Raw genomic sequence first — 21,445 nt, 5'->3', positions numbered from 1 at the left:
TTCCTTCATCTCCTTGAACATATTGAATATCACGTTTTTAAAGACTTTGTCCAGTATGTACATAGTTTAGTACTTCATTGTTTTTTTTTTTTCTGGATTTTTATCCTCTATCTTTGGATAAGCCATTCCTGTGTCTTTGTTTGGCTTGTAGCCTTTTGTTGTGCACTGTACATTAATATTTTAAATGTTAACTCTGGAATTTAGTCCCTGAACTGAGTGTTTCTTGAATTTGTATCCAGCTAGTAACAGTACAGAGATTTTCTTAGGTTCCAGAAGCTAATAAAACTAAACAAACCAATGAAAAAAAAACCTTCCGTGGCCTTTGCAAACCGGCTTTGCATTGGCTGGTGTTCTCCTTCCGAGTTCAGCCCTTCAATCAAGAAAGTCAGCCCAAGGCAAATACACAGTACAGGCTTCCGTGTATTATCCTGGGCTTGTGCTTCCTAATGGCCTTCAAGTTCTCCTGTTTACAGTAATGTGAATATGTGAATGTCCCCCCTACTTCCTAGGAGACAGACCTTCCACTCCCAGGTGTCCCACTCTATCATTTCTTACACTCTTTTCCCTGTCTCAAGGTGCTTTGCCTGGAGGACAAATTCTGTGATGTGAGCACACTGCAGAGGAGGTTCCCAAGTCAGTCTTTCCCAACCAAAAGAAGACCAGGGACCTGCAAAGGGAGTGCTGGCTGGCTCTAAAATGCCCTAGGGAGGGGATGAGGGAAGGATCAGGAAGGGTGCCAGGACCTTCTCCTGTGGCTCTCTGAAACTGTGTTTTCTTGATTCCTCACTTGCCTGGTGAATTCAGCCCTTTTGTTTTCCATAGTTTTGAGACATTGTAATGTCTTTAAGTCTCTTCTGCCACTTTTGCCTGGGACAGGCTGGAATAATGACTGCTCTCAGAACCCTGCCCCCAGTGATCTAAATTAGCTAATCAAAAACAGTGATCAGTGATTGGACCACACACCCCTGGAAGGAAGGGGACACACTTTATATCCCACCCCAGCACCAGCAAGCTGAGTCAGGGGTCAAGGTTGAGTACCTCACCGCTGCCTGCCATGAGACTGAGGAATGGGTGACAGTAGCCATCCCCCTGGAGAGTGCAATTCACCAGTGTTTGCCATAATTTACCAGCTCCTTCCTCCTACTGTTCCCTTGGTGCCATGCAGTGGTCTGCTAGATCCCAGAGTTTCAAAACAGTTGACTCAGACATTTCCTGCCTGGTTAATAGTTGTTCTGGTAGAGGGACTGATTTTTGGAGCTCCCTAGTACACAATCCTCTCTAAAATAGTTTGGGTTTTTTTGGGGGGGAGGGGTTGAGGGGGTGGGAGGGCTGGGTACATGTAGTTTGGGTTTTTTTGGGGGGGAGGGGTTGAGGGGGTGGGAGGGCTGGGTACATGGTCCAGGAATCAAACCTGTAAAATAGTTTTTTAATTATGTCATAGGTCACATGAAATTTCAGAGAATTGGACAGTAACAGCAACTGCGTTGGCCTCTGGTGGAGAAGCTTTGAGCTGAGATCAGCAGAAGAAGAACATTTAGTTAAATAAGCAAAGAGAAGGCATTTTGACCAGAGAGTCTGGGCAGATAACCTTTCTTATATCTGATTCCTGTTATAATACTAGGTATCTGTCATATAACATGTTCAGGGGTTGTCAGAAGCATCAATAGTTTGGGAAGGTAGCTAACATTCTCTTGTTCTCAAACATACGTCCATAAAAATGCTAACCATTTATTCAAGAAATAAATTTGGGTGCCTGCACTGGGTTCAGTGCCAGAGGGTGCAGTAGTGAGAAAATTAAACACTATTTTTCTTCTTCTTGGCTGTGTCTCCTTGAAACAGCTCCAGTTTCCATGCAAAATCAGGCAATCAAAAAACAAATTCGGGCAATCAGTAGTGGACAAGGAGATGGGGCAATGGACTAGGACTGTATTCTTAGTAGGAGGTCATTACCTCAGTGACCCTCATTGGGACATAAGATGATCCCTGTCACCAATAGCAGCATGATGAGGACTATTCTTTTATAGTTGTGATGATAATACATAAAAAACTAAATCAACCCTCTTCTACCATACCACCAGAGTTAAGATAACAGGTATAAACACATTTATCTTGAGGCTCAGTAGGTGAAGTTAAACTAGTCTCTTTGTTCAACTTTACTGGAAGATTTGAGAGTCTGAACATCAATAGTACTGAAATGATATGAACATATTTAATAAAATAAGTGGCACATAATAGGAATATTTCAAAATCTATTCTAAGTATATCACCAACCATAAATTTTGTGATTAAGAAATACCTGTCAGATGAATGAAGATCTTGGAGCACATGGAAGCTGGTGATGATGGTGCCATTACTTTAGATGTGGGTAAATACGTCCTTGTGCTAGAGTTCCCTAGTTTGTCCACTCTCTCACTCTCTTAGACAATTGTTTCATAACTTTCCTCTCCTCGAATTTCCAGGGCTTCCTCCCCCTTTCTTACTTTCAGCTGATCATCTTGATTCCTATTTCATTGAGCAAATAAAAGCAATTTTCCACAACTTTCCACCACCACATACTCATGTGTCAATATACTCTACTTTCTTTACTGTTACAGACTGTCTGAGCTTATAGCAAAGGCCAGTTCCACCACTTGGGCACTAAATCTGATCCCTTCTTACCTTCTCAATGGTAGCACTACAGCAATCCTTCCCTGTCTCATCAGATTTTCTTTCCTTACTGGAATTTTCCATTAGCATATGTGCCAGTTTGAAAGGATTCTGTACCTTAGAAAAGCCAAGGTTTAATCGTGATCCATCTTGTGGAGGCAGTGTTTCTTTTAATCCCTATTCAGTACTGTAAATTGGAGGCTTGATTAGATTATCTCCACGGAGATGTGTCTCACCCAATTGTGGATATTAACCTTTCATGAGAAGGCGATGTTACTCCACCCATTCCAGGTGAGTCTTGATTAGTTTACTGAAATCCTTTAAAAGAGGAAACATTTCTGGAGAGAGTGACTGAGCCACGAGAACTATGAGAGCCCACGCTGTCAGAAACCTTTGGAGATGAAGAAGGAAAATGCCCCTGGGGGAGTTCCATGAAACAAGAAGCTGGGAGAAGAAGCTAGCAGACATCGCCATGTTTACCATGTGCCTTTCTGGTTGAGAGAGAAACCCTGAACCTCATCGGTCTTTGTTGAGTGAAGGTAACCTCTTGTTGGTGCCTTAATTTGGACATTTTTATAGACTTGTTTTAATTTGGACATTTCCACGGCCTTAGAACTGTAAACTTGCAACTTAATAAATTCTCCCTTATTAAAGCCGTTCTGTCTCTGGTATATTGCATTCCAGCAGCTAGCAAACTAGAACAGCATACAAGCATGAATACACAGTCTTAGGATCTATCCATATCCCTTTCTCTTCAGAATAAAATTCATTGAAAGGGTTGTCTGTACTTGCCATCTCCAATTTCTCTTCTCCATTCTTTTGAACCCACTTCACGTTTGCCCTCACTGCTCTCCTGAGACTGCCGGTAAGGACACCAGTGCCCTCTATAATGTTAAATCCAGATGTCATTTCCAGTCCTTATTTTGTTTGCACTATTACCATTAATTTTCCCTCCTCTTTGAAGCACATTCTCCCTTGCCCTCCAAAACACTGCACTCTCCTATGGTCTCTTTGCTCTTTCCCTCTTGCCTCTTCATATTTTCTTCTCTTTTCTGTCTCTTTTCATTTTCTTAGTGACCTCATCTAGTCTCACGGCTTCAGTTGGATTTTCCAACTCCCAGGCTGAACCTCTCTCCTGAACTACAGACTGTTTTATTCAATTCCCAACTTAATAGTTCAACATAAATGTCTAATCGACACCTGAAACTGTAAATCATTTCCACTTCTTGCCCCCCGACACTGTTCCTACAACAGCTTCCTTCTTTTTACCTTTATCTCAATTGCAATTTCCAGCTGTTCAGGACAAAATCCTAATGCCAACATTTACGATTCTGTTTCTCTCATATCTTGCATCCAATTGCTCAGCAAATATTATTGACTCTAACTTCAAAATATATCCTAGATTCAGGTCAGCTTCGTGGAAATGTGACCATTCAGTTACCCAGGGCCTGAACTTACTTTCATGCTTGCCTTTGCTGTCTTTAAGAATGAGTAAACTAATTTGTCTTTATGTCCTTAAAGATTTAATAGGACTTCTAAGGAGGCTGCTCATAACAATAGAGGCTGCTGCTGTTTTAGATATTCAGGAACCAGTAAGTCTTTCAGGGTTATAAGTAGTTGACAGTTGATAAGATTAAAACAAAACCAAACAAACAAACAAAAAAACCTTTCTGGCATCAATGTGATCAAGAAATTATTATTTGGCTTTCTTCCTGAAATTAAATGGGAGTAAATCTTTAGCTCCCCCAGCTGAAAGGTGTTTTACTTTTTATGAAGTTGAGGGGTGTTTTCCTTGTATTATTTATGGAGAATGTTTGGAAGTACGGTGATTGGTTATTCCAGGTCAATGGGCAAGGAAGTAGAAACATCTCCCTGGCTTCACTTTCACTTTCGCAGATCTAGCTGTGATCTCTGGATTAGTGATTCCCGGACTATTCGCTAATCCACACAGTAAATAGCATTCAAAACTATTTTCAGGTAGACAAGATATAATTGTTTACATCAAATGACTTGCCTCAAGATGAGCAGTTAGAGTGCACACTTTGTGGAGCACATGGAAGATGGAAAGGTTGCAGCCACTGATGAGCTTCTGCACAATTCAAAGACAGCCAGGCTCTTGACTTCTATAATTAAACATTTGAACAAAACAAAAAGTCTCTCAAGCTCATATCTGAAGACAGTGTCTTCCATTTTCATAAACCCCACTCACATGACACATCTTGCTTAATTGCCCTTTAAACTGTTTTATGGCTTTACAGCAACCTATAAAAGGTGATTTCTAAATATGACAAGTGCTGAAAGCTGAAGGAGAGAGCTATCCAGTGGTTGTAATCACTAAATCTGTAGCTGCTTCCAGTAAGGGCTCAGCCTTCCCAAGAAAGTGAGAGAAACTGCAAGAGAACCGAGCTGCCATGGGACGATACTCTGGAAGAAGCTTCCGTTTAATCCTCATGTGTGTCTTGAGCAGCTTCCTTTTTGTGCTGGAACTAGTCATCGCCTATATAGGCAACTCCCTCTCCTTGGCCTCCGATGCTTTCGCCGTCATTTCCCACTGCGTTTCCATGATTGTAGGTGTGGTTGGCATAAGAGCCACCAATATCAGGCAGCACAAGAATGGCACTTACGGCTTGCTCCGGGCAGATGTCGTAGGAGCGTTTGGCAACTCCATTTTTGCTGTGGCACTGATGTTCAGCATCCTGATTGAAGCGGTCAAAAGGTATATCAATCCCCAGAAGACAGAGGCACCTCTGCTGGTTCTCAGTGCTGGAATTATCGGGCTTTTCTTCAATGTTCTTAACTACATCGTCTTCTTGGACTGCTGTTACTGCACAGCACCCAGGCCCCAGGGAGACCCTGAAACAGGTAAATAGCTCTTCAGACTGTTGTAGCAAACTTGTCGGCGTCCTCATGAACCTCTAATGGTGCTCTCTAGCAGAGGCCGAATTCATTCTGTCAGCCTTTTGTCCACTTGATTTTACAAATGGTCTTTGAACAGAGAGATGTTCTCTGAAGAAAAGTCCCTGTCAGTCCCGAGTTCCCTCTGAGCTGACTGGCAGCAGTCCGCTTTCTGGTTGAGAGTCTTTTTTTTTTTCACTTTTTTACTCACATGGAATGAAAAAGTGTGTTCAGACAGGTAGAGAGGAAATAAAGGTGCTTGACTGGCCATATAGGGAGCAATCTGAAAGAAAGTGGATTAAATTGAAACCTAGTGTTTCAATTTAATATAAATATTTTAATGCCTCCACAGAACTATGTTCAGAAAATACTGCACTACATAACCAGCTAATGTGGAAGAAAAATTTAGGGAGTCAACTAGACTGATAAACTGTTAGGAGTATATCCAAGTAATGCTACATAAAATGAAGATAGAAAAAATAAAGAAGATGACCTAGCAGCCTTAACTGTTTGGAATGGAAATATTCGCATTTATTTCTTGTATAGATCTGTCATATTTGAGAAAAAGGAAAATGATTTACACATGAATCTCTACAAGGACTTTAGGAATGGGTCCCTGCCTCAGTGGGCCATCTGTCACAGAGGCCAAATTAAGTCTTAGAGGAGAACAATAGACCAGAAAGATGCTTTTTTATTAAGCAGGAGTGTATGTCTTTACTATATTGTGACATGAAGAATTATTATTATTATTATTTTACATTAAAGCTACTTGCAGTTGAGAAATTGCCAGTGCTTCTTTTGGAAGGACTCCTATAATGGGAACAGACTAGATTAAAATCCTGCCTCTACCAACAGGCAGTGGGAAAAAAGTTACTAAACTCCTTGCCTGCGTGAGTCCCCACCTGTAATGTGAGACTGTTATGGACTAAATGAGATGCTAAGCGTTTAGCACTTATTAGACACTTGATAAATAGTAATTCTTTAATTGTAGTTGCTCCACTGGATTTTAAGACACTTTATGTTTTCCTTACATGATGCTGATTAGTTTTCTTTCACTATAGGGGTATTATATAACTCAGCCTCGGGTCTAAGAGTCTAAGTTTGCATTCTCGTTTTCTTGATTGTACTACCCCTGTCTTTCCTGCCACTAAATATTATGTCAGTCTGGTCTGGTCCTTCATCCTATCTCTCTTACTTTTCTTATTAGACTGCATGTTATGAGAGCACCTATAATTTGCTAAGTATAAAGGGAACAAATAAGAAACTCTGTTCTTGATCTATCTTGAATCTAATGACTCACTTACATAGGGGCTCATCTTTTTGTAAAAGGCAGTTGCTACTTACATTACATTACATCAGTCGTCTTGTGAAAATTGCTATTTGAAGGTCCACATATTAAAATTCAAATGATTGACGTAAGACAAATATACATATTGTTATTACTAAGTATAAATTTAAGGCAGAGAAGATGATTTCAAATAAACGGTTCAAGCTGACAATGGAAAACATAACTTACCATTATGTTTTCAAGCTGTTCCATAGCAGTTCCAATTTTGCCTTTACTCTTGATGTATGATATTTATACCTGCATAACAAAAGCAGTTTAGGCAAAGGGACTGACTCTTTGATCAACATGAAGATTGGTAGAGACCATATTTCTATTTTATAGATTCTCAGACAGGTCCTAGCTCAGGTCTTTGGGAAGCAATGCTTTCCAATGTTTACGTCCATGATAAGATAATAACAAATGGCTTAAGACAAGCATTTTCCCCTAACCATGTGGGATTCTATTGCTTTATTCCAGAATATCTATCTTCTTTTGCAGTGTTTGACTAAATAACTAAATGATAGGTACTATATACATGTAGCTAATGCTTTACTATCCCTGCTCCATGTTAACAACCTTATTTTGGTAGTTTTTAATATTGCTGACTTCTTTGATCACACATTTTAGTGTTTAAGCCCTCCAAGTAATTTTAGGGTTGCAATTTAACTTCCTAGCATTTGCCTCATACCTATTCATCACTTTCACTGAACCATATGTTTGAAATCCTTTCCACCACCTAGATGAATTTTGAGAAAAAGAGTAAATATTCAGGTAAGTCATAACTCATAAATTGGTGCTAGTGATTGGCTCACATCTCAAGAAGAAAATACTAAAAGGAATAAACTGTACATATAAATGTATACAAGGCAGTATAAATTATGAGGGAAAATAGGTCCTTGACTTCAAAAATTTCAGTCTACATTTAGTTGGAAAAAGAAATTCTGTATGTCTCATACCCTAGCTTGTAGCACTATACACTAAAGAACCATTGTTACTGCCTTGTCGAGTGATCAAACTCAGGTCATCCTACTGCTCTTTTTGTGGAATCTATAGCCTGAGAGTTTTTTACTTAGCAAGGCTGATGTCTCCTCCTGGTTCTGTGAATCTTTTACTTGTTCTGCTTTATCTGTCTGGTTTTCTAATTGGTATCTCTTATATTTGATCTTTGAGGTCTTTGAGATCATAGAGACGTAAAAACTAATCAAAATCTCCAGCTTTAAATCAAATATCAGTTAAGTAGATTGTATATACAGTTAGGACTTTAAATAATCCTGGCTTTCTTATAATGAGGTAGGCTGAGAATCAGACATATGGGTCAGAAACTTAAAAACGAACAAACAAAAATCCCGGGAAAAAGCAATGTCTAGAAGATTTAGGTGAGGTGAGCTTGGAGGTTTTGGATCCATAGCCAGCTGATGTGAGTCTATCCCGTGCCTTGGATGTGACAAAGTATGAAATTGATGGCGATAGTGATGGTGGTGTGGGTATTTTTAGCTAAAGTGAAAGGCGAAGTGGAAAAAGGAAAAATTGCAAGCATGAAGTAAAAAGCAAATAAAATAGGTTGAAAGTGCAAAAGTATGATGGCTATATGTGTAAGGATGTTTAGGGAAGGGACTGGGAGGAAGGGAAAAGGGGGCAAAACCAAGTTGATCCAGACCCTAAGAAATACCTGTCATCATGTATTTTCTTTTCCTGGACTTCGGCACTACGGGTGCTTTGTTTATAGTTTCCCCATAGGCTTTGTTTACTTTATTTGGTTTTATTTGGCCTTCACATGATCTTTTATGTTTGCATTTTATTTTTAATTAATTTTCAGGCCTGAGTTTTCTTTAAAATTTGACTAATAGAACTGTCTATGCCGTCGACATGTACTTGGACAGTTACCTTGCTATACCTTTGTTTTAAAATCAAAAGGTAAATTTGTGCAGCTCACTTTCCCAGCCTGATTGCTTTTGCTCCGTTTTGTATCTGTTTGTGTCTAGGTTAGATAGGCTTGCCATTTATGTTAACCTAGAAATATATATTTTTTAAATTAAAAATGTCTTTCCTTCGAATTTATTTAAATTAATTTTCTTTTCATTCCAAATTGCGTTTACTTTCTCTCTCTCTTTTTTGTCAAGCCACCTTCTGGCATCATATTCCTCTACCCAATGCATGAGAGGCAGTGACAGCACAGGAACCCGGCAAGCTCATTGCAGAGGAAGCTTTTAATATTCTGCGAATTAGCTGCCCTCCCCAGCTTTGATTTAAAACTTATTTCTGGAGCTGGTGTGCTGATGGGAGACCTTTCACACTGACAGTCCTGTAGACACTGAAATCAAGTTGGGTTTCTTTTTTTTCTTCTTACAGGAAATTTTATCCAGAGACAAGTAAAATAGGCAAGGCTCTGAGATTTTCAGGAGAGGCAAGTAGCAAATATCATGGAGAATGTATTTCAGACACTGCACAAATGGCAGCTTTGCAAGCTGGAAAGAGGGAAAGTGTTTCAAGCAAAGGTTGTTAAGTCTTTCTGGTTCTGAAGCAGGGCTAGAATATTTGGGAATTCGCAATAATTATTAAATAATTTTTAAGAAGCAGGATGTTTACTTCACAGTTTGTCCATGTCTGAGAGCCACCGTTGTTTTCCAAGCACAAGCTAATCCAACATGGTTTTGAACAATTAACTTCTCATCAGACGTCAGTGATATGTACACACGCATACCACAGTGTCTATCCCATAGTAGACCCTTCTACTTACTTTTATGCTTAATACATTTCTTTGCATCACTATTTCCTTACTTTCTTGACAGCTTACTTAACCCTCAGCTCTCTTTCTCCTAGTGAAGGCGATCTGGGTTAGTTATAGAAAGTGAATGTAAAAGGTCAAAGGAAGATTGAAAAATAGATGCCATTTCTCATTTGTGAAACCACCTTCATTTGACAAAAAAGAAGAGAAAGGGACCAGCTCTTTGTCCTCGGCCATTTTCTTCCAATATTAAGAGGCTGTTCTGATAACTGAGTTAAATTTTAATGAAAAATGAAAGTTTATTGACATCTGTTGTCAGGCACTGTGAAAGCATAGGGCAATTATTACGGCACTAGATGTCATGCATTTGAGAATTGTAGGTTTTAAAAAATAATGTAGGAAGAATACCTGCTATTTCCATTTTTCAGACTAGTAAGCAGATTCAGAGACACATCCACAGTCATGCAGCTAGTTAATGGTAGAATATAAAGAAATTAGAACTTCGGGTTTAGGCCCTTAATTAAAGACCCTACTCTGTTTGGCAAAGAACCACAAAAGAAGAAGAAATCGTGCTTAGTGAAAAGTTATTTGGTGATAATTGCCAAACATGCATGCCAAAAAGTGCACGTTAATATACCAAGAGTGGAATCCTAATTCCGGTAGCTGAGTGCCTTCAGAAAGTTACTCAAACTTTTCTAAACTCAGTTCCTTCTTGTGCAATGGCACATAGTACACACTCACTAAGTGGCAGTGATGGTAGAGGTGATAGTGGCGGAGGTGATGGTGGTGGTCATTATGTCCAAGGTCTGAAGGGAAAAGGAATAAACTAATTACTAGTAAGATCTTCTGTGGACTAGTCCCTTGCTCTAGTCCAGCCATGGATTGGCAGCACACCTCATCCCTGACCAACACTCGTACTTGTTTGCTGTTGGTCATATATATGATCAACACAGATCCATGACCATTGGGGGAAAACCACGAAGAACACGTGTCTAACTTATGATGCATTAGTGGTATCCTTTGCCAGGTGAACCAGAAAGAGCCCGGACGGGTAAACGAAAAAGGCATGTTCTGGGACTTCTTTCATTCTCGGGAAGATACACACTGAGTGCATCTCAAGTACCATTATACCCATTTTAAAGAATCTACATGCTTTTCTTTGTTTGTTTTGTATGCCATATGGCAGAGTCACGTTTCATTCTTTTTCTATTTGAGTATCTCATTATTACAGCACCATTCATTGACTTTTTTTGTTGTTTGATTGCTTTTGTTGGCTTCTTTTGTTTGTTTTGGGAAGTGCATGGGCTGGGAATTGAACCCGGGTCTCCCGCACAGCAGGCGAGAACTCTACCACTGAACTACCCTTGCATCCCTATATACTTTCCTTTGAAAAAGAATAATGCCCTCATGGTGCATTATTTTTCAAAGGACTCTCATCTTTAAGTGCTCAAGAGAAGGTAGCACTTTGTCGAAGGTGTTAATTATCTTTCTAAACCATTTTAATGGTAACAAAATGTCAATATGTCATTCATTATAGTAATGCAAATGTAGCTCATAACTAGACTGTTATTTCCAATTTACAGATAAAGAAACTGAGGCACCAGATGTTCTCCAGTTAAGCTGAAGTTGATTTTAGAACCAGCACTTAGCATTTCCTTACTTCTCTTTTGCCTCAAGATATTTTGCCTTTTAAATATTTCCCTACAGTCCAGTCCAGTGAGCAAATTATTCCCATTTTCCTTGCTGGGAAGCTTAAATTTCCAGGAAGATGGGGGTAAATGTAAGCTTATAATTATTTTTTTCTATTAGCCAGATGCTTAAGTAAATATATTTTAAATATATTTTTTCCAGGTAAACATATTTTAAAATAGGATTGTTTGTCCTTTTATTGTTGAGTTGTAGGATTTCTTAATATATTCTGGATATTAAATCCTTATTAGATATGTGGTTTACAATCATTTTCTCCCATTCTGTAGGTTGTTGTTGTTTTTTCATGATAAAGCCCTTTGATGCACAGAGTTTTAAATTTTAATGAGGACACTTTTAGCTGTTTTTTGTTTTGTTACTCGTGCTTTGGGTGTAAAGTCTAAGAAACCATTGCCTAGCACAAAGTCCAGAAGATGCTTCCCTATGTTTTATTGTAGGAGTTTTACAGTACTGGCTGTTATCTTTAAATCTCTGATCCATTTATAATGCAATTTTACTGAGATATATTCACACACCACACAAGCCATCCAAAGTATACAATCAATGGCTCATGGTACATGTGAGCCGTGTAGTTGTATATACATCATAGTTGTGGGTACATCACCACGATCAGTTTTAGATTTTTGTTACTCCATAAAAGAAATCAAAACAAAAAAGAAAATTCGAATCCTCCCATACCCCTTGTCCTCCCCTATTATTGACCCACAGTATTGGTCTGGTCCATTTATTACTGTTGATGAACGAATATTAAGATATTACTGTTAACTATAATCCATAGTTTGCATTAGGAACATTTTTTCCTATATATCCCTCTATTATTAATTCCTTGTAATAGTGTCGTACATTTGTTCTAGTTCATGAAAGAACTTTAAAATATTTGTACGGTGAATCACAGTCATTATCTGCCACAAGAGGTGTTATACAATTCCAGGTGTTAATCTCCAGCTTTCCTTCCTTCTGGTGGCATACATGACTTTAAACTTCCCCTTTCCACCACATTCACACGCCATTCAGTACTGTTGATTAGTCTCACATTAACGTGCTTCCATCACCTCCATCCATTTCCAAACATTTAACTTCAACCTAGTTAAACATTCTGCACGTGTTAAGCAACCACTCCCCTTCTCTAGCCTCATTCTATATTGTTGTAATCTATATTCTAGATCTTTCGTTATGAGTTTACATGTAATGAGTTCATATTAGTGAGATCATAAAATACTTGCCCTTTTGTGTTTGGCTTATTTCACTTAATATAATGTCCTGTTGTTGTGTGTTTCATGACTTCATTTCTTTTTACTCCTGAATAATATTCCATCATACGTATATAGCACACTTTGTTTATCCATTTATCTGTTGATGGACACTTGGGTTGTTTCCATCTTTTAGCAATTGTGAATAATGCTGCTATGAATATTGGGGTGCAAATGTCTGTTTGTGTCCTGGTTTTTATATCTTCTGGGTATATCCTGAGTAATGGGATTGTCAGGTTGTAAAGCAACTCTGAACTTAGCTACCTGAAGAACTACCAAACCATCCTCTACAGTGGCTGTACCATTTTACCTTCCCCCCAGCAGTGTATATGAGTTTTTATTTCTCCACATTCTCTCCAACACTTGTAGTTGCCTGTTTGTTTAATAGCAGCCATTTTAGTAGGTGTGAGATTGTATCTCATTGTGGTTTTGATTTGCATTTCCCTAATAGTGAAGCTGAGCATGCATTCATGTGCTTTTCATGTGCCATTTGTATATCCTCTTTGAAAAAGTGTTAGTTCATGTCTTTTGCCCATTATTAAATTGGGCTGTATGTCATTTTATTGTTGAGTTGTAGGATTTCTGTATATATTCTGGCTTTGATCCATTTTGAATTGATTTTTGAATATGGTGTGATGTAAGGGTCCACCTTCATTTTTTGCGTATGGACATCCAGTTTTTCCAATACCATTTGATGAAGAGACTACTACTTTCCAATCAAGTTGTCTTTGTCCCCTTGTCAAAAATTAGTTGGCTATAAATGTGAGGCTTGATATCTGAATTCTCGATTTGATTCCATTGGTCTATAGGTCTGTTGTTTTTCCATTACCATGCTGTTTTGATTACTGTGGCTTTGTAATAAAGTTTAGGATCAGGACATGTGAGTCCCTCAACTTTGTCTTTTTCAAGATGGCTTTAGCTATTCAGAGTCCCTTATACTTCCATATAAGTGTAATGACTGGCTTTTCCATTTCTACGAAAGTGTTATTAGGATTTTGATTGGGATGGCATTGAATCTGTAAATCGCTTCGGGTAGAATTGACAACTTTACAGTCTTAGTCTTCCAATCCATAAACGTGGAATATCTTCCATTTATTTAAGTCTTCTTTGATTTCTTTTAGCAATGTTTTGTTGTTTTCTGGGTATAGGTCTTTTATATTCTTGGTCAGATTTATTCCTAGTTATGTGACTGTTTTAGTTGCTGTTGTAATTGGAACTTTTTTCTTGATTTCTTCTGCCAATTTTTCATTACTATTGTATAGAAACACAACTGATTTGGGGGTGTTGACCTTGTACCCCACCACTTTGCTGAATTCATGTATTAACTCTAGGAGTTTTCTTGTGGCTTTTAAAGGATTTTCTCTATATGAGATCATGTCATCTGCAAATAAAGTTTTTCTTCTTCCTTTCCAATTTGTTTGCCTTTCTTTCTTTCTTTTTCTTTTTCTTTCCATAATTGCTCCAGCAAGAACTTCCAGTACAATGTTGAATATCAGTGGTGACAGTGGGCATCATTGTCTAGTTTCTCATCTGAGATGGAAAACTTTCAGTCTTTCACCATTAAGAATAATGTTAGCTGTAGGTTTTTCATGCATGTCTCTTATGTTGAGGAAGTTTCCTTTTTTGCCTAGTTTTCCCAGTTTTTATCAAGAAGGGGTGCTGGATTGTTTCAAATGCCTTTTCTGCATCCATTGAGATGATAATGTGGTTTTTTCATTCTGTTAATGTGGTGTGTTACATTCATTGATTTTCTTGCGTTGAATCACCATGGTGCACCTGGGGTAAGTCACACTTGATAATGGTGTATATTTTAATGTGCTGTTGGATTTGGTTTGCTAGTACTTTGTTGAGGATTTTTACCTCTATGTTCATAAGAGTTATGGGTCTGTAATTTTTTAAATGTGTTATTATCTGGCATTGGTATGATGGTGATGTTGGCTTTGTAGAATGAATTAAGGGGTGTTCTCTCCTTGTCAGTTGTTTTGAAAAGTTTAAGCAGGATTGCTGCTAATTCTTCTTGGACTATTTGGTAAAATTCCCTTGCAAAGTCATCTGATCCTTGGCTTTTCTTTTGGATAGTCAGCATAGTGTTGTTTTTTCAAGTGTGCAACTATTTCCTGATAATTATAATGTACAACAGTTCTGTCATCATTTTTATGAGACAATAATATCTAGAAACTTATTTTCCTTAGCAGGTCTTCCAAAGTCCATACCCTGATATTTATTGTTTATATCTGAGAAGATACGTTCATTGAATTAAAAAAAAAAGATTTTATATGAAGTATATCTGTGTTCTTATTTTCTGCCTGCCATGACAAATCTAAAAATGTATCAAATGTCCCAATAGGAAATGGAATAAGGATGTGTTTACTATAAGACACTAACTTTGCTCCCTAAAACCCACTTAATTAAAAATGAAAGGTGGGATTCCATCCACAGTGGAATTAGAAAGTTAAAGTTACTCAATCCCTAACCACAGAATTTGAAAAATATCTGCCAGGAAATTCAGACCAAATTGAAGAAGAGTGCTGAAAGCTGGTACATATCTCTCTAGATCTGGAGAAAGGAGCACAGTTCCCTAAAAGTGAGGTGGTTCTGAGGGATTCATTGATGACCCTATACTCAGGTCAATGAAGAGTAACAGAGAAGTCTGGGTGGAGAAGAAACTATCTGGACCGGCCATCTATGTTTTCGGTAAAATTCTTTACCTGAGCAAACTGCCTGGAGATAATGCAGGAAGAGAAAAGAGGAAAACCTACAGCTAGCTCTACAGTTACTGACAAGAGACAAGTAGCAACATTACTGGGATTTTAGGGGACCAATAAATAACATACTCATCACTTTGCAATAATTGATAACTAAGAAATAAGAGATGGTCAGATGGTGATAAAAAAAAGTAACTCAGTTTTTTATAATAGCTGGATTGGAGAAGATAGCTTGAATATTAGTCACGATAGGCTTCTTCATAGCTACCTCACTGTAAACTTGCTCGCCTCTCACAGGAAGAGTTGTGCCCAGAACAGCTATTCTCTGAGGCCCAGCGGGTCTGAGCTGGGCTCACTCTGTTCCTTCTTCCCCTCATGGAAACAGGCATGCAGATCTTCCCTAGAACATCCTCTGGCATTTTGTCCTTGCCCTTTGTGGTTACATTTGAAGGACTGGATGAACCGCTTATCAGAACAGTCTGACTGCACTTTCATGAGGCTTGTGTCCCCAGCACCAACCACAACCTCTTTTGGGCACATCGCTGTGGGACCAGAGTTGGCAATTTAGATACTGCCTCCTCACAATGACTGATAGGGGTTAGTACAGAAAGTATATGAGAGAAATTAACCCCAAGGTTCCCCCAAAATGTTTAATGTTGCTCACTGGAGTTTACCCAGTGACATGAAATCAAAGCATGAAGATACTCTAACAATTCAAAGTCAGCAGTAAAAAAATTGCCCAAATTTAAACAATACAAATCCCTTTTTAATATCAAATTATGCTAAATTAAAATTCCAAATTAAATAACTTTGCCCTTATGATATCCAAAGAAATTAAAGCCTGTGATTATTAATTTAAAGGCCAGCAAAAAGCCAAATCAAAACAAAACAATGAAATCTCAACTCTTCGTCTCCTATTTCTTATTATACACAGCCTCCCTCTGAGCACAATCTCAATTTGAGCAGTCTCAAGCCTGGTAGAGTTATGGTTCCTTCAATAGTTTTAGCCTGGATTGTTTTCCACTGGAATGGAATGTCTCTTCAGCATGTCCAGGTTGGATAATTTCGGCACCAAGTCTTTCACATGTTCCACTTATTTTTTTTTTAAAATATTTTCATTGACAAAACATAATAGCATATAAACACGAACATTCTCAACATATGAACATTCCATTCTTGGTATATAACCAATGACTCACAATATCATCACATAGTTGTATATTCAACCCCACGATCATTTCTTGGAACATTTGCATCTCTCCAGAAAAAGAAATAAAAAGAAAAAAGAAAAAACTCATACATACCATATCCCTTATCCTTCCTTCTCATCGACCACTAGTATTTCAACCTACTCAATTTATTTTAACGTTTGTTTCCCCTATAATTTATTTATTTTTAATCAATATGTTTTACTCATTTGTCCATACCATAGATAAAATATGCTCTACTTTTTAAAGATCTTCTCTTTTTCTTTGGGGTCCTGCACTTTCAGTACAATACATCCATATGTGAATTTCTTTTTATTTATCCCAACAGGGATTTATTGTGCTCCCCAAGTCTAAGCCTTGATGGCTTTTATATTCCAGAATTTTTTCAAGTACTGTCTCTTTGTTTTGCCTCACTTTCCTTCCTTTTATTCTCTCCTTCCGCAACTCCAGTTAAAAATATTAGAACTTTTCACTCTGTCCTCCATGGAACTTCTTTCATACTCCCTATCATTTTATTGCTTTTTGCTTCATTCAAAGTATTTCTTCAGATATTCCTCCTAGTTAACTGATGTATTTTCTTTTTTAGCAGTGTCTGCTCATTAATCTGCCCACTAAGTTTCTTTAAAACTTTGAAATCAGTTTAGATTCACAGTAAATTGTAAAGACAGGGCAAAGAGGTCACGTACACCCTTCATTAAGTTCTCCAAATAGTTACATCGTAGTACAATAACAAAACTAAGAAATTGATATTGTTCAATGTATGTATAGTTCTATGCCATTTTATCATATGTATAGATTCCCATAACCACCATCAAAATCAAAATGCAGAGCTATTCCATCCCCACAAAACTCTCCTTCATGCTACCTCTTTATAGTCACACCCAACATACCTACTTCTCCCCAACACACACACATTCCTAATTCTTGGTGAACACTCCATTATTCCATCTCTATAATTTTATCATTTCAAGAACATTATATAAATGGATTCATACAGTGTTTCAGTTTACTAAAGCTGCTAGCATGCAATATACTAGAAATGGATTGGCTTTTACAAAGGGGCTTTATTAGGTTACACATTTGTAATTCTAAGGCCATGAAAATGCCCAAATTAAAGCATCAACAAGAGGATATTTTCTCTGAAGAACAGCCGATGGTATCCAGGGTTTGTCCGTCACCTGGAAAGGTGTCTGCTGGTCCTTCGCTCTGGGGTAACCTTGCTTTAGGTTCCAAGTGTCCTTGCTTGCTTCCCCAGGGATGACTTTCTGAGCTCTGTGTCCTGTGGGTCTTAACATCTCTGGAGCATTTCTCTCTCTGCGTCTTTCACTTGGTTTCATCTCTCTGCACTCTGTGTCTGTCTCTCTCTGTTTTCTGTCTTTATTCGCTTTATAGATGATTCCAGTAAAAGGATTAAGACCTACCATGAATTGGGTGGATCACAACTCCATGCAAACAACCTAATAAAAGTTCCCACCCAACAATAGGTCCTCCCCCACAGGGATGGATGAAAATAGCATGGCCTTTTATAGGGTGCATAACAGCTTTCAGCCAGCACACACAGTATGTGACCTTTCAGGCTGGCTTTTTCATGGAGTAGAACACCTTTGAGAGCCATCCAATTTGCTGTGTGTATCTGTAGTTTGTTCCTTTTTATTGCTAAGCAGTAGCCCATGGTGTGGATGTAGTTGGGTCACATTTTTAAACCATTCCACTTTTACTGGTTATTACTTTTGCTGCTTTTCTTATGATGGTTTGCTTCCTCATGCTATTTATGTTTCATGATTTTTGATTGTGAACTGCTGCTCAATCAACTTTATCTGAGGGAATTTGAGGAATCAGTCATAGGTACTTTCTTTTAGAGAAGATCTGCATTACCAAATTCTCAGCTTGAAGGTTTTTCTTTGGGTTTGTTTTGCTTTATTCATTACTAGTGTGAATCCAGGCAGCATTCTCAAACGAGGCCCATGTTTTACTTTCAACTTCCCATAGGAGAAGTTTTTCTTTCCACCCACAGCTAAGGCTGAAACATGTCAATTCTTGTGCTGTTTCCTTTGGGGTGGTGGGTTTTGTTTGTTTATTTGATTATTTGTTTTGTTTAATTCAATCTTACACCAAGGGGCCTACCTTTAGGAGGGGATCACCTTGGATGAATTTTGTCCATGGTCATGTGGTTGTTATTGTCCAAGGCCAAAGCGTTTGTCTTAATTGGATAGATATCTTTAATTTAGATTCTGGCTTCAATTCAGCGTTCTCGATTCTGGTTTTCACTTCACTTGTGGCTTCTGAGTATTTCCTTAATTTTATGCCCCTCTTTTTAAAGAGTCTAAAAAGCTGATGGAGCCACGTAATACTATCCCTGAGCCAGAACACTTGTTATAAGTAAATTTGGGTTCTGCACACTCGGCACTTTGTATAAACCGTGTCCACCAAAACTGCTTACAAGGACCATAGCAGAGACTCAGTGATGTCAGAGGAAAAGAGAATACATGGAGGGAGTCTTCTTGGTTTCTGCCACTCTAGGATGCCAGTCAGGATGTGCCAGAACTGTCCAGGGACAAGACCTGCATACTTCAGCTCCACAGTCAGGGATCTCACAATAGGAGCTTACTTTTGGTACTGAGCTTTCCATACCTAGTAAAAACATTGCATCCTTTCTCAGGGAGTGACATTTAAATCATTCCTGCCTACTTGAGGAGTTTAAAAATCTGCAGCAATGACAACCTGGGCTCCAAAACTTATTAGTGGTACTTTTTCTTTCCAATCATCATGAGAGAAAGAAAGGAAAGGAGGGAGGGAGGGAGGAAGGAAGGAGGAAAGGAAGGAGGGAAGAAATGAACCAAATAACTTCCTGGATTCCATTTTCCTATGAGTTCCTGTTTCTGGAATCTATGGACAGGCTTTGACTACACTCTCTTGGAAATGAGGATTTTCAACGTTGTGCCTAAGAGACTGCTGTCACTGCCTCTAGCTCCAGAACTACTTAGGCCTGTAGATCATTTCCTAACGAAGCTGCTACCTCCTTCCCACACTTGTTATAGCCTGGGGTCAGCCCTAGCAGATTACTGAAATTGTTTAGACCTTTTAAGGTTTGCCCCATTTGGTCCAATGAAGTCCAACGATCCCTGCCTGTGCCCCCTCCAGATATTGTCTCTCCATAGCTTTTGGATGTTGCTGGCCTAAAATAGCTTATCTTTCTGTTAAATCTTTCTTTCTTTCTGATGTTTGGATGTGCTTCCAGTGTTTTATTTCCTTCTGCTTTTTTCTGTGTCTCTCAGGAAAGCTCAGCTGAGATTGTAATGGTTTGATCAGCTTCTTAAGTGGGTCTCTTTCGTTCTCTACCACGTGTAAGGTTGGTGTTTTTGTTGGACTTTTTTCCTTTTACTCTGTCATTGTTTTTTGGGTCAGACATTTGTTTTTCAAACAGATTTTTTTTTCTTATCACAGTGAGAGAAATGCAGTCAGTGTTTTCTGATCTGCCAAAAGGAATTGTTGTACAAACAAATCTTGTCGACTCTCACATCTCTGAGTTGGATAATCTCACCCAAAAGGTATTTCGCAACTAACTCAAAAATCTCAAACTGTCTTTGTCCTGCCTGGATCGCAGTCTGTGTGGCTCAGGCTTACTGTGCCTTTCTCTGGAGTCCTAACTTGGTCTGTTTCTAGGCCTGTTCCCACAATAAGGGCATGGGCAAAACTCTCTACCCACAATAACTGTTTTGCTTTGAACCTCATCTATTAATCTATGCTAATCTTTCTGAGCTTCTCTTCTCAAATAGTTCCAAATTTTATGAGTATTTTGTATAGCTGTCCCAACCTTCATGTGAGGCTCCCTGTTCCAGTTACTGTGTAATAGACCATTCCAGATCTGGTGATGAAAGACCACAATCATTTTATTACATCCAGTGATTCTGAGGGCTAGAATTTGGAAGGGCCACAGTAGGAACAGCTTGTCTGCTCCGTGATGTCTGGGGCTTCAGCTAGGAAGACTCACAGGCTGGAGATGACTCGATGGCTACAGACTGGCATCAACTGAAGGCTCACTCACTCACATGTCCACTCTCTGACAGAAAGGTCTCAAAGCTGAGGGCTGCTGACTGCAGCACCCACACATGATCTTTCTATGTGGCTTGGCTTCCTCACACGATAGTGGCTTCAGGATATCAGGGTTTCAAGCATGAATGTTCCAGCAAACAAAGTGGAAGCTTCATTGTCCTTTCCGTTTCTGTTGATTGCAAGCAAGTGACAAGATGGAAAGAGTGTCAAGCGCATACCCTACCTTTCAATGGGAGCAGTGTCAAAGTCACATTGTAGAAGAACTTGTGGAAAAGAGATGTTCCAGTTTGCTAGCTGCTGGAATGTGATATACCAGAAATGGAATGGCTTTTAAAAAGGGGGATTTAATAAGTTGCTAGTTTACAGTCCTAAGGCCAAGAAAATGTCCCAATTAAAACAAGTCTATAGAAATGTCCAATCTAAGGCATCCAGGGAAAGATACCTTGGTTCAAGAAGGCCGATGAGGTTCAGGGTCTATTTCTCAAGTGAGAAGGCACATGGCGAACAGGATCAGGGTTTCTCTCTCATCTGGAAGGGCATTTGGCAAACATGGCGTCATCTGCTAGCTTTTTCTCCTGGCTTTCTTTCATGAAGCTCCTTGGGAGGCATTTTCCTTCTTCATTTCCATAGGTCACTGGCTGATGTACTCTGCTTTTTGTGGCTGTGTCGTTCTGCTCTCTCTGAATCTCTTTTTTTTTTTTTTTAAATTTTTTTATTAATCAAAAAAAGAAAAGAAATTAACACAACATTTAGAAATCATTCCACTCTACAAATGCACTCAGTAATTCTTAGTTTCATCACATAGATGCATGATCATCATTTCCCAGTACATTTGCATCGATTTAGGAAAAGTACTAGCAAAACAGCAGAAAAAGATATAGAATGCCAATATAGAGAAGAGAATTAAAATAATAATACTAATAATATAT

At 38.6% G+C, this 21,445-nt stretch overlaps 1 protein-coding gene and 1 non-coding gene across 2 annotated transcripts in view; one reads left to right on the top strand and one right to left on the bottom strand.

The window, feature by feature from the left end:
- Nucleotides 1-4,963: 4,963 nt before the first annotated feature.
- The window catches only part of SLC30A10 (solute carrier family 30 member 10), a 45,304-nt gene continuing 28,822 nt past the window's right edge, over nt 4,964-21,445 (top strand). Inside the window, exon 1 of the mRNA XM_077157871.1 lies at nt 4,964-5,508. Coding sequence (XP_077013986.1) covers nt 5,058-5,508 — 451 coding nt within the window. The 5' untranslated portion in view covers nt 4,964-5,057. The remainder of the gene's footprint in view (nt 5,509-21,445) is intronic.
- On the bottom strand, nt 10,891-10,961 carry TRNAS-GCU (transfer RNA serine (anticodon GCU)). The gene has a single exon. It is a non-coding gene; the product is annotated as a tRNA-Ser (tRNA).

Source organism: Tamandua tetradactyla, chromosome 4 (genome assembly GCF_023851605.1).
Source record: "Tamandua tetradactyla isolate mTamTet1 chromosome 4, mTamTet1.pri, whole genome shotgun sequence".
NCBI lineage: Eukaryota > Metazoa > Chordata > Mammalia > Pilosa > Myrmecophagidae > Tamandua > Tamandua tetradactyla.
The sequence above is the reverse complement of the archived record's forward strand: the minus strand, read 5'-3'. Positions and strand labels throughout refer to the sequence as shown.